Source organism: Scomber japonicus, chromosome 4 (genome assembly GCF_027409825.1).
Source record: "Scomber japonicus isolate fScoJap1 chromosome 4, fScoJap1.pri, whole genome shotgun sequence".
In the NCBI taxonomy this organism is placed as follows: domain Eukaryota; kingdom Metazoa; phylum Chordata; class Actinopteri; order Scombriformes; family Scombridae; genus Scomber; species Scomber japonicus.
The window spans coordinates 26,006,001-26,022,319 of NC_070581.1; the positions used below are offsets into that span (position 1 = coordinate 26,006,001).

At 38.9% G+C, this 16,319-nt stretch overlaps 3 protein-coding genes across 3 annotated transcripts in view; all 3 read right to left on the reverse strand.

The window, feature by feature from the left end:
- The window catches only part of plp2b (proteolipid protein 2b), a 374,364-nt gene that overhangs the window by 257,928 nt on the left and 100,117 nt on the right, over positions 1-16,319 (reverse strand). The gene's annotated exons all lie outside the window — the stretch shown is intronic.
- On the reverse strand, positions 5,867-11,801 carry mfsd2al2 (major facilitator superfamily domain containing 2a-like 2). The gene is made up of 13 exons (XM_053318015.1): positions 11,697-11,801; positions 11,397-11,516; positions 10,571-10,695; positions 10,328-10,460; positions 9,579-9,657; positions 9,334-9,485; positions 7,940-8,030; positions 7,597-7,718; positions 7,335-7,418; positions 7,123-7,206; positions 6,910-7,022; positions 6,144-6,287; positions 5,867-6,047 (listed from the first exon to the last, which is right to left on the reverse strand). Exons 1-13 carry the CDS (start codon positions 11,799-11,801, stop codon positions 5,867-5,869), a joined length of 1,533 nt encoding a protein of 510 aa, XP_053173990.1.
- On the reverse strand, positions 13,839-15,137 carry fam110a (family with sequence similarity 110 member A). The gene is made up of 3 exons (XM_053317734.1): positions 14,744-15,137; positions 14,393-14,686; positions 13,839-14,290 (listed from the first exon to the last, which is right to left on the reverse strand). Exons 1-3 carry the CDS (start codon positions 15,135-15,137, stop codon positions 13,839-13,841), a joined length of 1,140 nt encoding a protein of 379 aa, XP_053173709.1.

Here is a 16,319-nt window from a genome sequence, read left to right on the forward strand (position 1 = left end):
AAGAACAAATAATATATACAAAAAACCTTTAAAAGTAAAAAAAAAAAAATGTAAGAAAATTATATCATTTTGTTCATATACACAATTTTTAGTGATAATACTACAATTTTTGAGCTTTATTAAATCTTTCTTACTGACTTTTAAGATATAGCATAGGTATTTGTTTGGTCATTGTTGTTGTTATTTTCATAATAATAACCCTAACCCTAATAATCATTAATTATTTTATTTTCAAGCAATAAGCACAACATGTTTTCCAAAGGGGAGGACATTCAAAACATAGACAGCATTAAGGGACAACTGAATGAGGTATATAATGAAACACATGTGTATATACATCATATATGCATACACACATAAAATATAAATGAAATAAATAAAAACCAGCAGCTTATGACCACAGAAGAGTAGTCTATCAGCTGTTAGGAAAAGTTATTCTGTAAAAGCACATAAACTTTATTGGTAGTTTTTATTGTTGTGGAATCATTGCTTTGTTTGTTTGTTTTTGTTCCTTTTGCCTTGGATTTTATCACACTATTGATTTCTATTATGATGTAATGTTTATTTGTGTGGACCTCAGGAAGAGTAGATGCTTGTTAGAGGCTATTTGTGATCCAAATAAATAAATGAAGACACGAAAAGTCAAACTCTGGTTTTATTTTATTCATTTGTTTTTTACTCTCTATAGTGTTTAGAAACTAAATCCCATTTTTATTCAATTCATGTCATTCCCCTCTATCCTCATAACTGTGTCTGTGTTTTCATTCGATTGTGTTTCTCAGTCTCTGTAAAAAGCACTTTGGTCAACATTTGTCATTTTTAAATGTGCTCTATGAATAAATGGACTTGACGTATAAATGCTGGCGGATATACTTTCATCTTGTTTTGAAGCTAGACTTTCATTAAAGTGTGTGACATTATGATACAAAATCTAAAGACTGTTGTTCTCTTATTAATTGATAACGGATGAACAATATAAAAGATAGGAAGATATTCATACCAGCATGTTATTGTTAATGTAAGCGTAACATGATTTGAGAAGCTGCTCGGGGTTCACATATAAAGGAAAAACATCAAAGTTTGGTTACTTCTCTTATGTGACGAGCGAGGACGCATTTATAAAAGCAATCATGGAGCAAGACTGTTTAAGTTCTACAGTACCAGTTAAAGGTATGGACACATCTACTCATTCAAGGATTTTACTTTATTTTTTACTATTTTCTATATTGTAGATTAATACTGAAGTAATCAAAGCTGTAAAATAAATAATAATGAATAAAAAAAATGGCTGCATGCATCTCCAGTTCAAGTATTGTGTATTGTATTGTACATAGTTCACTGTGATGACACCAGCTGTACACATAAATGGACCAGAGCCATGATTATTATAAATTACATCTGTGCTTTTCCTGTTGTGACAAGTCAAAATACCTGGAGAGAAAAAGGCCTACTACCTTAAATGAAGTAGCTACTGATGCTGCCTTCAGTACATCTCAAAACTAAATGTTTGTTCAGTACATGAATGAATCCTCAATCTGAACTGTATCAGTGTCAACGACCAAATCAGAAGCTTTTTGCATCAGAATTGTCAGTTCAGCAGAGATGCATGTGGTAAATTTGGTTTATTACAAACTACACTAGTTCATTTTGGTTATTATTTCTATTAGTTATGATAATGTTGTATACTATTCACCAAAGTAATTGCTATAAAATCTGGGAACACTGAATCTCTGTTATAATGTAAAGTATAAAGCTCAAAGGGCCAATGGCTCAACCAGATAATAAAAAACACTATCTTAATGTAAAACAGAAAAAAACCTAATCTGAAACACTGGTAGTAATCCCTAATGGATGAAACAAGTAGGAATGCCTTGCACACTTACTCCAAGCCACAAAATGTAATCAGTTAGGACAACATTTCGATCCTACTCAGATCTTCGTCAGGTTAAACACGAGTCGAAACATTGTCCTAATGGATTACATCTTGTGGCTTGGAGTAAGTGTGCAGTGGTTCTTACTTGCTTACTCCTGCTGCTTTCTAATGGCCTTGTACAGACGTGATGTGCATATAATTATTTTCCTTCAACTAATAATCCCTCGTGGGCCCTTTGCACTGCAGACATTTTGAGCAGGAAAAGTACAGGTGTAAATAATAACATTAACGATGGCTCCATTCCCTTAATTGTCCCAGTCAGTGATTGAGCATGCACAAAACTGGAGCCTGGAACTGGCTCACCGAAATGGCACGCAGCCATCATTAATGGCATTAATTTCCATCTGTGCTTGTCCTGCTTTGACCATGAAAAGGGTCTATTGCCCAGGAAAACTGTGTAGTCAAGTGTGGTTTGTCTGACTTCAATATGAAAGCCTTTAAATTGTGATAGATGTTTACAACAAACAGTCTGCTGTAGCAATTTGACTGTTTGCTTTTGTTTTCTCTTCCAAATAATTTCGCCCTTAACCTGGGGCATCGTTCATAACCTGAGTGACTGTCTGTTTGTGTTTCTTTCCCAATATGAGTCCTTTGTAACGATGGTGATGTCATGATGTGATAACACTGCTGCAGGTATGTGGGTGGTGGTGTTTATGAAGACCTCTTTTCTTGTAACAAACTGCACAACACATTGAAATAAAGCAACAAACTTCCAAGAATATGAAGACAGCCAAAAACTGTGCCGTTAGGGTTAGGGTTATTTACCTGTAGCATCACCAGTCATCACAAATCTTTGAATTGGACTCAACGCAGAAAAGGGGATTTGTAATTTCCACTCTAGGAAATATTGTGATCTCCTCAGGAATTTAATATAAAGTTCTGCAGGTCTGGGCAGACTGGGTTTGTTATGACTGACTGGCATGTTTTTTCCACTATGAAAACACTGCAGGGACAAACAATGTGTTCATCCAATCCAGTGTAGACAGTGTTTGCACGGGTCTGAAGGTAAAGCAAACACTTAACATATGAATTTCTGTTTGTCTGTATGCAATGTATTACCTTTAATCCCCAGCCTATTATTTAGATGTCACATCCATCAAGCAGCCAGTCTTTTCATTCAGTGACAGCCAATGAAAATGTAGAAAATGAATGACTACTGACATTTACTTGAGTAAGCAGTTGCTAAAATTTTTTGCACGAGTGTGAACGTAAGCTCAGAAATTGCACAAACACACGGCATAGTGTTAAAAATAGAAAATGTTTACTTTCATGCACGTGGGGACATTTTTGAAAAAACGAGTACTTACAAACCTGAAATTGTGATAACTTAAAAAGAATAACTAAATTTACACAAATCACAAGGACAGCAAGTCTCCAACCTCAAAAATACTGTAAGGAATATGTCTGTATGCTAAATATGAAGAAAGAGCTGTCAGATGAATAGCTTAATTCAGCATAAAGACTGGAAACAGCGGAAATAGGTAGCCTGACCCCACCCAAAGTTAAAATAAATCTGTCTAAGAGCACCGCTTCACTTGTAAGCACTTTATATCTGGTTTATTTAATCTCTATACAAACAGAAATGTAAATATGACAAGTTGAGGTTTTACAGGGAGTTACATGCTTGGACTGTTTCTTGGCCAGCGAGGCAGACTAGCAGCTTCCAGTCGTTATGCTAAGCTAAGACAACAATCTCCTGACTCTAGCCTCATAGTTAGCCTCATATTTAACACGCAGACATGAGAGTGGTATCTTTTTTTAAATTTTTATTTAACTCTTGAAAAGAATAAGCATATTTCCCAAAATGTCAAAAATATCTCTCTAAACCCACGAGACTTTGGATAGAGTCAGACTAGCAGCTTCCAGTCGTTATGCTAAGCTAAGATAACAATCTCCTGACTCTAGCCTCATAGTTAGCCTCATATTTAACACCCAGACATGAGAGTGGTATATTTTTCTTTCTTTTTTTAAATCTAACTCTTGAAAAGAATAAGCATATTTCCCAAAATGTCAAAAATAGTTCTTGAAGGTATCTTTCTAAACCCAGGAGACTTTGGATCTTGTGTTAGACCTATCAGGATCATTTTCAGGTAGATTTGTAGCTTCTGCAGAGCACTGGTGAGGGTTGAGTCTCTGTTTGTGACACTGAGGATTTACATTTGACTGGACAACTGATTTAGGCCAGTTGTATTTTACAGAAGAGGTTTTCAATGATTTCACAGAGCATTTTCTATCATGATTGTAACGACACGGTGTGGAATTTGACTTGTGCAGTGCGTTGGTCTTTGTGTTACAATGTGAAGTTGATGTCACACCAGCATGAGGCTGCTGCAGAGTGGCCGGCTGCTGAGTGGTTTCTTTTGGGTCTGATGATGATGGTGATGATGATGCAGTTTCTGGGCTGTGTGAGGAAAAAGAAAAGACCATCACAGGCATGGGTCCAAAATGTGTATGTTAAAAATAGATCTGCTTTAGCTGACATACACAGCAGTCTGATGAAGTGCTGAGACTTTAAATCCATTTTTGGATTGGAAAGGTGTTATATTAAATGCAGGATGTGTTGCAAGGAGTTTTCAGATAAATATGAATCTCGGTATTCTTAGTTATTAATCATGACAGTCAAGTAAGTATTTTCATTGCCTATTCCAAAATACAAAATGGGATTTTTACTAATTTACAAGCTGTTATAATGCAGCTGTTTTAGCAAATATATTGTTTTGAGCTGCTTTGACTTCACTCATGGTTTGAACATTTGGGAAAAACACTTCTTGCTTTCTTGCTGAGTCAGATGTGAAGATTGATATGACTCTGAGCATTAACTATGCAGGAAACAGGGAAACAGCCTACCTCTGTCCAAAGTTTAAAAAGTCTGCAGCACATTTAAAGTGAGCTAAATACCAGACTAGCTGTTTCCCCTTGTTTCTAGTCTTAATGCTAAGCTAAGCTCATTGACTCCCAGCTAGTAAATCAATCTTCTCATCAAACACTCAGCAATGAACCAAATAAGTTTATTTCCCAAAATGTTAGACTAAAGACAAATCATCTGTCAGACCAAGTTAGTTAGAGTTGTGATGGATTTGAACCTAAGACAATGTTAGGAAAAAGCATTTCAAACCACTAGTGTTGAAAGACAGAGCATTTACAACTAGATAACAACAAAGCCCCTGAGTATCTCGAAGATCATCTTTATAGTATTTGGGAATTCTCACCCACCAGACTAGAGACTGCGTTGTGCCAAAGTTTACCACCAAAAAGGGTACCAACGTTTCCCTTTAGTTTCTGTGATGCCTGAACCTAAAGGGAATGTTGATTAGAGAGTCAAATTAATGCTAATGGGAGACCTGGAGGTGTAAGTTTATCATCCTATAGTTACATTTTCTTGTCATTAATAATTTGACTTTCTGGAGTCATCCAGCGGAGGCGACAGGAAGTCACTTCTCCAGGCCAAGAAATAATCTCACACATACTCCTCTTGAAAAACCACAATTTAGGGATTAAACAAACTATAACATGTAACATGTTACGGAGCTTTAAAAGAGATGGTAGACAGAGCCTGAATAATTGTTTCTCTGTATTTCCAGTCTTTTCTTCAAAGCTAAGCTAACCAGCTCCTGGCTATTAGGTTAATATTTAATGTGAAAATGTGAGAGTGGCATTAATATTCTCATCTAACTCTTAATGAGAAACAAAATAAGCTTGTTTCCCAAAAGGCTGATCTACTCTTTTAATAGCTCATTGACTTGTAGTGTAAATGCAACCAAGAGAATAATTCAAGGCTCTGGAAAGCATTTACTGATAGATATGATTGACTATTAGATATCCAGACCAGTAATATAAAACACCCAGAGAGGCTTTTTCCTTTTTGAAATGACCAAACAGAGACAGATTCTGACTGTGACTTTAACAACTACATGTCAGACACCAAACAGCCACTTACTGAACTGTGGTCAGTTGTTCCTGGAGCTGCAAACATTGCCTTTCATTGATCGGGTAAGAGCGAAAGAATATCATCCCTATCAGCAGAAGTGTGATGGGAACTGGTGAGAACAGCACAATCAGAGCCGTCACCACTCCTTCACCATGGTAACAGGCACCCGCTGTGTAGCCCACGAACCTGCAGAGGCAAGGCGAGAAACAAAAATGTGACAGACCAACAGATGAAGGCCTACACATGTAACACCTAGAGCGAGTGGATGGCAGATTGACTCACTGCAGAGTCATAGTTGAGATTCCCACAGAGAGCCCTCCTGCCAGCTTATTGCAGAAGGCATAACAGGAGAAAAACAGTGGCTCCAGGTCTTTGCAGGAGGGGTGTCTCACAGCAAAGTCATCCACCACATCTGGGAGCATCGACCTGTAGCAGATTCAGAACAAGCCGACATATCACATATCAGAAGTACATGTCAGTTTTAGGGCTGAAATTTATGATTATATTATCAATTAATCATTAGTCATTTATTTCCTTGATTAATCCATTGTTTGGTCTAAAAAAATGTTGACCATTATTTCCCAAAGCCCAAGATGACATCATCACGTCTTTTTTTGTCCCAGCCAACAGCCCACAACCCAAAAGTACTCAGTTTACTGTCATAGATACTTAAGAAACCAGAAAACCAGAGAATTTGAGCATATTTCCTTTAAAATAACGACTCAAAACGTCTGTCTTCTTTGATTGTGTGCAGCTGGTGTCAGTATCAGACACTATTTTCCTAAAAAAACTACCCTAAATGACTAAATAGTTGGTCATTAAATTAATAGTTGACAGCTAATTGATTAATTGACTATTTGTTGCAGCTCTAAATGAGGAAAACTGACCATTCAGCAAAACAGATAATTGCCAGAATATTCATCAGCTGCCAGGGTCAGGTAGGGGTGATGTGAATGATTCATGTGCATTCGGTTTTGATCCTGATTGGATGTGACAGGGGCCTCGGAGAGGACTGAGAACTTTGTGTCCTCGCTGAGAACTGACTCACCAGGGTAGCAAGAATATGGTCGCCACGCTGAATCCCATCAGAGTGCACATAGTCATGAAGACTGGCAGGTTGCTGGGAACGCAAGCGACTATAATCACAGCAGGGATGAAGAGCTGCGGGAGACATAAACAGGCCACACAGGTAAGAAGGAGAAGCAAGGGGTGGAAAATCATTTTTATCTCTCGGTCTATTGTGCAGGAATTGATTTGTTACTGAAAGTCCGATGAAAAGTGTGGCTTTTTTCCCGATTCTCAGAAGAACAACTTGCCACAAAGGAACAGCTATTGAAGCAGAAGCCTGTGAAAATAACAACATCTTTTTGTGCATCTTGTCTTTTGATGTGAAATTTGTGAAAATCTCTGAAAGCTATTAAAATATTGCATTCACAAACATCTAAGACAGCAGTGTGTGTTATTGCATCTTACCAGTAAAACCAGTAGGAGGTGCTGGAACTGGGCCCCCAGTCCAGCTGCATGACTGCAAAAAAGGGCAAAATTACCCAAGGACATCTGGAAAAGAAAAACAGATGGGGAACATTTTATTATATTATGCTTTGATAGTCATTAAATGTACTATGAAAAGCTTTGAAAATGATCTTCTTAGATCTCAGTAGTTTAATGAATATCTCTGTGCTTCACTGGAGGTTTAGGAGGAATGCAACAAAGCCACTATGAGCTCAAGTTGTACCTGAAATGCAAGTGCACTGAACACAAAGCCAAGCACCAGCCGCTGGTAAGGAATGTGGCATATCAGCAGCTTAAGAGAGGTCAGATACGCCGGTCGTACTTTGTCATCAGAGCAGAGTGGAGCTGAAAAGAAAACCACAGTCAAAGGAAGGAAGGAGTGAAATACCAGAAATATACACAATTACCCACAGATTAACTCTACAGAAGACATAAAAGGCTTTCATGAGCTCAACACTGAAACGTAGCGTTAAGTTCTCTGATTTATGTCATGTTACCTCGTATTTTAAAACCAGGTATTCTTATTCATAGTATATCTGAACACTGGCCGCCTCTGAATGACTCACCCCGCTGTTCCTTCACTCCTAGAAAGAGAACCAGGCTACAGAGGAAAAACAGCGCACCTAAGACCAAAGCTGAGGTCAGGAAAGCCCTTTGCTGGAGGCGAAATACACAAATTTAAACATTTACAGATAAATAAAACATATGCTGCAATCAAACATTTCCCCCAGAGGCTTGAAAACACAAGTAAATGGTCCCTCCTGTTTAAAATGTGTGCTATTCTGTAAAGTGATCCATATGTTAGGGATGACTTTAGAAGTTACTCCACTTTTGTTGTTCTGTAGCATATCAACTCTTCCATGAATGTAGTCATTCATCTTGAGATAAATTTATTTGTTTCCTTTCAGAGAGTTAGATGAAAAGACTGATAGCACTCTCATACTTGTCTGTTGAATATGAAACAGTTAGCTTAGCATAAATGTGTTAACCCTTACATATCTTTCAGTGCAAATTTCACCTATTTTTGCATTTGAGAGCAGTAAAAATATATTAAATACCATTATTTGATTTGAAATAGCCAAGATACTGATACACGATTTTGTATACAGAGGGTGCTCCAGGTTAAATTTGACAAATATTTATTCAAAAATGCTTCTTCCCATTAAATAATATTCATCATTCATCACTAACATCATGACAAATGTTATGCTCTCCTGTCTTAGGTAACATAAAACCACATTATAATGAGATTATTAATGGTTTTGTCCTTAACCAAATGAGTGTAAAACATAAAGAGGACACTGTCTCTGCTCTCTGAAAGCTTCATGTAAGATTAATCACTCATTTATTAATGACTGATGAGGTATTTATGACTAATTATGAGGACATACTGTGAGGTATGTAGGTAGGTGTCAGTATATCAACTGTATGTAGGGGTTAGTGACATTTATATGTGCTGCTAGGCTGTTATTATTCTATCTACAGAGAGAGCCATGCTAGCTGTTTCTCCTTGTTGTAATTCTTTATGCTAAGCTACGCTAACCCATTGGCTTCAAATTACAGACATATAACTGAGTTATATCAACATTTAACTGATTCATTTAACTCTCTGCAAGAAAGCAAACAGACTATTCCTTTAATCTGACATAATAATCCCCTCTTTAAATGTAACATAATTTAACTGTAATGGTTTGTGTTGCACACACACTTATCTAATTGCATTAACTCTAATTAGCTTCTTCTTAACCAGATGTTGTTGCGTAATAACTTAGGAGACAAGCCTGAGAACACAAACACAGACTAAGCTGAGCTAAGAGTACTAAATTACAGGGTAACAAGATATCCCTGAGACTAAACCTGCACAATGCCAAACAATGCTGCTATAGGCTGCTAAAGGATACAATGGGAGGGATTTTTTTTAAATGTAGATGTTTGGCTGCATTTTATCAGCTGTATCCACCGTTTCCTGAAGTGGTGGAGATGAGCTTGGAGGGTTTTCATGATCCTGGTCCTGCTGCAGACAGGCCTCCTGCTTTTCAGTGTTGTACACAGATACAACTCGCCCCTGAATGACAGAAGCCAGCAGCATCGCCACCATCTCCACACTCATTCCTGCACAATACACAGAGAGAGAGAGAGACACACTTTTTATTTAGGCCCTGTGTGTGTTTTTTTCCACTTGAGTGTGAGTGAGTCTCCTCTTACTGTAGGCTGTGGCAGAGTCTCTGTCTCTCTGATCTCCCCCCAGGAACATGTTGAGTGAGAGGTAAGGGACGTTGTAGCACTGTTAATGGATGGGGGGGGGGGGGACATGTCGCCAACTGACATCACTCGAGCAGTGTGAAAACTCAGTAGCCATGGTGACACAGCTTGGAGCAAAATGGCAGCACTGACGGTGACATGAGAGTGGTATGAAATGCTGTCACCATGGTGACATGAAAAAGAAAGAGGTGTGAGGGCGAAAGTAGATTGAAGCACAAGATAGTGACTTGATGGGAAAGTTTTCATCTTCACACTGATGCACTACTGAACTTCTTTTAAAATGTTGTATTTTACTTGATATTATATGTTGTATTTATTCAATTTTTTAGCTACTATGTATTATATTTACTATTTTACCTTTTAATATGAAACATTTGGTGTGTGTAATTTCTTTGAGCTGCGTTTCTTCTATGAAAGGTGCTGTACAAATTATTAGTACTATTAGTAGTAAGTAACTTTAACACCTTTCTATAGCAGAGATGTCACAAAGTGCTTCACAGAGGAGATAAAGCAAAAACATATATGGATATAGACATAAAACATTAAAAGATAGAATAAACAGAAAATAGAAATTACACAAAATTACACAAGTTTGAACAAATGGGTCTTGAGCTACTTTTTAAAGGTGTACACAGTGAGATGGGAGATGGGGCGGGAAAGGTGTGAGAAGTGCCTGCAACACACTGACTTACACTCATGAGGGTCTCAAACAGGCAGGCCGCTGTGAGGAACCACAGCACGCTGAGAGCCTGAGACGTCGAGCCTTGTGGCACAAACCACAGCAGCAGATAGGACAGGACACCAAACGGCGACGAGAGAACCAGCCTGTGTGATAAACATTGATGGCTCTGTGGTGAATAAATGCCAGGCAGGGAAGGGAGGTGAATTGTATCTTAATTCAAGATAACGTGTGTTTAAGATGTAGCTCCACCAACCAGGGAGTGAGTTTGCCGATGGGTGTCCATTTGCTGCGGCTCACCAGATATCCAACCAGAGGGTCAGTCACAGCGTCCCAGGCTCGACTCAAGAATAAAATCATGGACACATAGAAAGCCTCCATCTGGAAGAATATGTCATTCAGATCTTAAAACTACAGGAATATCTGCTACTGCTTCCCTTTTACACATTTTACAGATCTGTATTTTATTTCTGAGGCTTTACTGGAATATTTTTGCATGATTTATAGTTGAAAAAAACCTTTGTATTTAATTTATGTAACTTTATTGTATGTAACTTTGTTTAATTGTATGTATTTTTTACTTTTTGATCAGTTACCATCAGTTCAGCCTCTGTCTAAAACAGACCGTTTTGGCTCCTGTCGCTTTAAGGCTCCCCTCCCAATGTAGTAGTTCATTTCTGCTTTTTTTGTCCTCTTTTTCTTTACTTGAAATGGAAACTTCTCAAATACATCCCTGCATGTTTGAGTCTGAATCTGATCTGAAACATGCCAGTGGACATCATGAACAACCTTAGCAACACATTTGCAAACCATGTGACGTCAGTTCGATGGGGAAGTAGAGGTGACTTTGCAAATGAAGTGTTCAGAGCAGGTTGACAGCTTGGATTTTGACATTTTAACATGCATTCACCTCAAATTTGGAACTTTGACCATGATTACATAAATATCTAACATTATCACAGTATAAAAAGGAAAGAAAATCACAAAAAGCTTGATGTGTCCCCTTTAATACTACTGCATTTACAAGGTGAGAAACTATACTGTTTACTTGTACACTAATATAAGTACAACTTTAACTTTACCTGCACAACATCCAGAAGGAAAATCTGCAGGGAAACACCAATAGCCACGTTAGTGATCTGATACGGGACCCCACCTACAGCATAACACACCTTCCTGGTCAGAGGAATCCCCCCCGACCCCTGACGAAGACAAAAGAGAAGAACAGACAAGAAGATTGAGGAAAATATTTCTGTTGTCCATTCAAACAGTTAGCTGATTTAGTTTTATAAAATCTACACTGACATAGATTCAAAATTCATGTCACATATTGAATATGATTGGAAAAATATTCAAGGAGAAATGTCAGTTTGAAAACTTACCCTCTGTTGCTGACCTTTGTTGGATGAGTTTCTATCTGCGGTCTGCTTGAATATCTGAGTCTTTAATGTCTGCAGCTGATTTGTAAAATCCTTGAGGCAACTCATCCTTTGAAGTTAAGAAGAATAATGCCACATATGCAGCGCTCTACAGAAGTAATCCTCGTTCCAGTTGCACATATTAAATAACAACAGCTCTCTCCATACAGTTGTACTTAAGTCCTGCTTGTTTGACAGGAATCTGGTTGAACAACTCTTTTGTCTTTGGTACTTTTCAGCCCACCTACCCACATTTAAGAATGAATGGACTCAACAACAAAGCTTATTTTGTACAGTATGAGTTCCTTGAAAACTGTATATATGATCCAGATGCATAAATAATGCATCTGGATCATCAGATTGATGCTTGGCTTTGTTTTCATTGCACTTGTATTTCAGGTTCAACTGAAAATCCCAAACATATCACATCATTTGTGATGATTTGCTGCCATTCTTGATCTTGTGTGATAATAAGTTCAAAATGTTTGGATATTAATTGAACGAAACAGGCAATGTGACGACAACATGTTGGGCTGATGGACATTATTCATTGTTTTCAGGCATTTTATATTATATTTAGACCAAATGACTAACTGAGAAAGTAATCAGCATATTAATTGATCATGAAGATTATTGTTAGTTGCAGCCCAAGTTATATTCTTCTGAATCTTAGCTCTGATTAAGAACACTCCCAAAATAATAATTTATAGCTGTTCTTGGATTTAATTTTATGGTTGAAAGCCTAATATAATAAAATGTTTCCCCTTCTGTTTCAGCTCAAATGTCCTTGGGAACTTCTGTTCCTTTTCTGCAGTCATGCAACTCAGCTGGGAGCTCAGTTACAGCACCTCCTACTGGTTCTACTGGTAAGATGCAACTAAACACTGTAATATTACACACTGCTTTCGTGAATGTTAATAGCTTTTCCAATAGTGCATGAAGAAAAACACAACGAATATAAAATTAAAAGGTGTTTATATTTTCTGAAAAGCAGTTACTCTGTGGCAGGCAGCTCTCCTGAGAATCTAAAAATAAGCCACATTTCTCATCAGTTTTCAGTAAGAAATCACAAATATAGCTCTAATAATTAGTGTAGACTGCTCTGACCTCTTGTGGAAAATCAGTGAAAGTCCTGCCTTTTTAATCTCCCTGCAAATTACACAAGAACACAGTGCTTCTTATTTGTGATCAGCAAAACAGTTTCACATAATTACTGATACATCACATTAATGATTTCTTCTCCTGCACCTCCAGACTCTGGATCAATGTAGAGTTGCACCTTACAAGTGTAAAAAACAGTAGTTAAAGTAGTTTTTAAATAGAAACTTCTTACACATTTTAACCCAGCCTACAGTACTCATTTGCATCTCATAATTTAATTACCTGCTCATTTCAGTCCTTTTAAAATCTCTTTTTTTTATATAAGTCTTAATACTTTGTTTTTAATTGTTCCTGTGTCTTTTTATGTTTTTCCATTTTAATGAAGCACATTGTGTTGTATTCTTTCCTATGAAATGTGCTCTTTAAATAAAGATTTTATTATTATTATGTGAAATTATAATGATTTTTAAAATGTGGATGTTATACTTTGATCCCTCTGAGGAAATGTCTCAGTTGGTTAAGCGCTTCTATATTTGGTGTGTGCATCAAAATAAATCACATTACCAAACAAGATGCTTGCATCATTCAGTTTTAATGCCATCCATTTAGAGCCTAAACAGCCTCGAACACAGATGTCACTTTAATGTCCAGACAGCTATGATTATGACAACCCCATTATGAAACATCACAAAAAAAGATGTTTGAGTCAAAATGAAACAAAAAATGACAATCTCAGAGTAGAAAAAAAAGGTTGTATTTTTACTTGTTCAATAACAAGAATTTCATTAACAAATTTCAAATTTTTGAAAGAAAAATTATTCGAAAAAACAAAACAAACAAGAGATCAAGTGAGAGTGAATTACTCTTCAAACAAACAAATTCACATCCATCACTGTATCATTGGCACATACACACTTCCAGTTAAATCATTGGATCCATTGCTCCATGTTTTACACACTTGGACATGTTGAAATTTTTACTTTTGAATTAAACTTGGACATCATCCTATAAATTGGTGCTCTTAACTGCACTGTCCTTGGCCTGACGGAGTCCATACAGCCATTTAATCACTCTTGCATTTCTCTCAATGACAGACACATTGTAGGGAGCTCGCTCTGCAGCTTTTCCAGCATCCTCATCTTCATCCTCTTCATTCTCCCTGCCAGAGCCTGCACACTCAGACCCCGGAGCACTCACACTGCGGAAACGGGCGAGGGACACAATGTCAGAACTAGAACCAGTCACATCTTGCAGGTCTGCGGGGTCCAAACCGCACAGGTTGAAGAAGCGTTCCAGCTCTGTTCCAGCTCGGGAGTATCGGTCACTCATGTCAGATTTAGAGCGGGTCAGAGAGGGGCGTTTCCTGGAGCTGCTGGAAGACAAACGGGTGATTGCAGGGGAAGGAGGGGGGAAAACAGGGAGGTTGGGGGGAGGTGTAGCAGTAACAGGGGTTTTAGGGGTTCCAGTGGTTTCAGTGGTTTCAATGGTTTCAGTGGCTTCAGTGGTTTCGGGTTTAGATGGAACAACAACAGGTTTCAGAGGAGAAGGACCTGGTAGTTTTCTGAGGTGGAAGCGATGCAGATGTGAAGTAGCTGGTTGGAGTGGAGACTGGGAATGTAAAGGTATGGGCTGAAGGGGCTGCCGCATGTACTGAAGTGGTGGTCTGTTGGATGTCCTCACAGGGCCGGCCTGAGGAATGACATCCACCCTGCGTACAGTCCCTGCAGCTGGAGCCCCAGCAGAACCTGGATTCTCTACCTTAGCAGGTCCAGATGCTTTTAATCTCACTTTAGCTGGACTGGACCAAGCAGGACGGGGAGGTGGACACGGCGCCTCCTTTTTCTTTTGCCCCTCTGCAGATGTGGGGCGAGGTGAGCTGTGTGCAGTGGCATCACTATTAGAAGGTTTACTGGACTCTGAACTCGCAGCAGCACCATCACTCACACCGTTGATGAGGTTACTCAGGTGCTCCATGTTGAGCTGGAAGCCCTCCTGCTTTGTTTTTGTTTGGGTCGGAGCCTTCCTGGTTGGCCTCAGGGCGCTGCCGGGGCTCACCAGAGGCTTCCGAACTTCAGAAGGCCTGACTGGCTGCTGCTTAGAGAGAGCCACCTGACTCTTGACATATTTAGCTTTGTCTGCTTCCAGCCTCTCCACTGCACTCTGCTTTGGTCTTTCTGCTGGAGTCGGGCTTTGTTTGTAGAAGTCTGGACCTACGGGCCCCTTTGGCCGCAAGCGTGGAGGTGTAGGAGCAACAGCAGTCCTCGCTGGTTGCCTCATTTGGTGCTGGAGAGTGTCCACAGGCATTTTGTAAAAGTAATAGTCGTACCTGTCTTCTTTTCTCTTTAACTACCGCAGAAGAAAAGTCCTTTGTTCAGCAGAAACTGCGACGTTATCCTTTATTTGTTCCTCTGTGTGGCTTTATCAGCTCCACTCCATTTTTGAGGAGATGTAACCCCAGCATCTCTACTTCCTTGACATTCAGATTTCCTGTGCAAAAGAGACAACATATCAGAACCAGAAACAATGATATCAGTCAAGTTAGCAGGTGAAGAAAATGAATAGAAACATTTACCTCAAAAACACAAGCAAGCATCTCTTCCTATGACACTTTTAGTTCTTAAAAACACAGACAGGACGCAGCCAACTCAACAAAAGACTCAACACCCGTAAACCCTCCCTTCTCTCCTGCGACCAATCACTCTCTTGAAAAAAAAAACAATAACTCTACATCCTGCAAGTTCATTGGCTGCTGGCTCCAACAGGCTTAAACAATTACACGCAGTCATCTTGGCAGACAAACACACAATAAAACTGACACTTCATTTTCAGTCAGTAGAAGGCTTGTGAAAAGAGTGCCAGAGCTGTGTGTGTGTATGTGTGTGTGAGGGGTGATGGGGAGGTGCATCAGGACAGCTGTCAACAAGCTATTGTCTGGAGGCAATACAGAGCAGATCACAGACACACCAGCAGCTGCTATGGGAACAATGGCTCCTCATCTTTAAATAAAGCAGCCAGTTGCCAGGGTTTGGAGCGGGCTTGTTTCCTGAACTACGAGCCTCTGCGGGTTAAAAAAGTAGAGTCAAAACAAAAAAAGGAGGTTCAACTGAGCATCTTGGTGTTCAGTTAGAAACCTCTGACTGTGGTAAAAGGTCACAATAATGAACTCGGGGAAACACAGGAACTTTTTTTCAGCACTTCTGATTATACTTAAGATATCATGAGTGTGTTTAAAAAGGTGCCGCTCCAACAGTCTGCATATGCCAGTCACATTCTCTGCATATTTCCCATTCCAGTCTGACCCAGGCCAAACTCCTGCTGACAAGAGCTTGCTGGACTTTCTTTTTACTACCCGGTACTTCCATTCTTACCTGCCGTACTTGAGGTTGTTCAGATCTTCCCAGTTTTTCAAAACAAACCAATCTCCTGAGTGCGTAACATATCATTCAGGAGGTGTATTACAACCCAAACAGGAATGTAAAGAGGTTG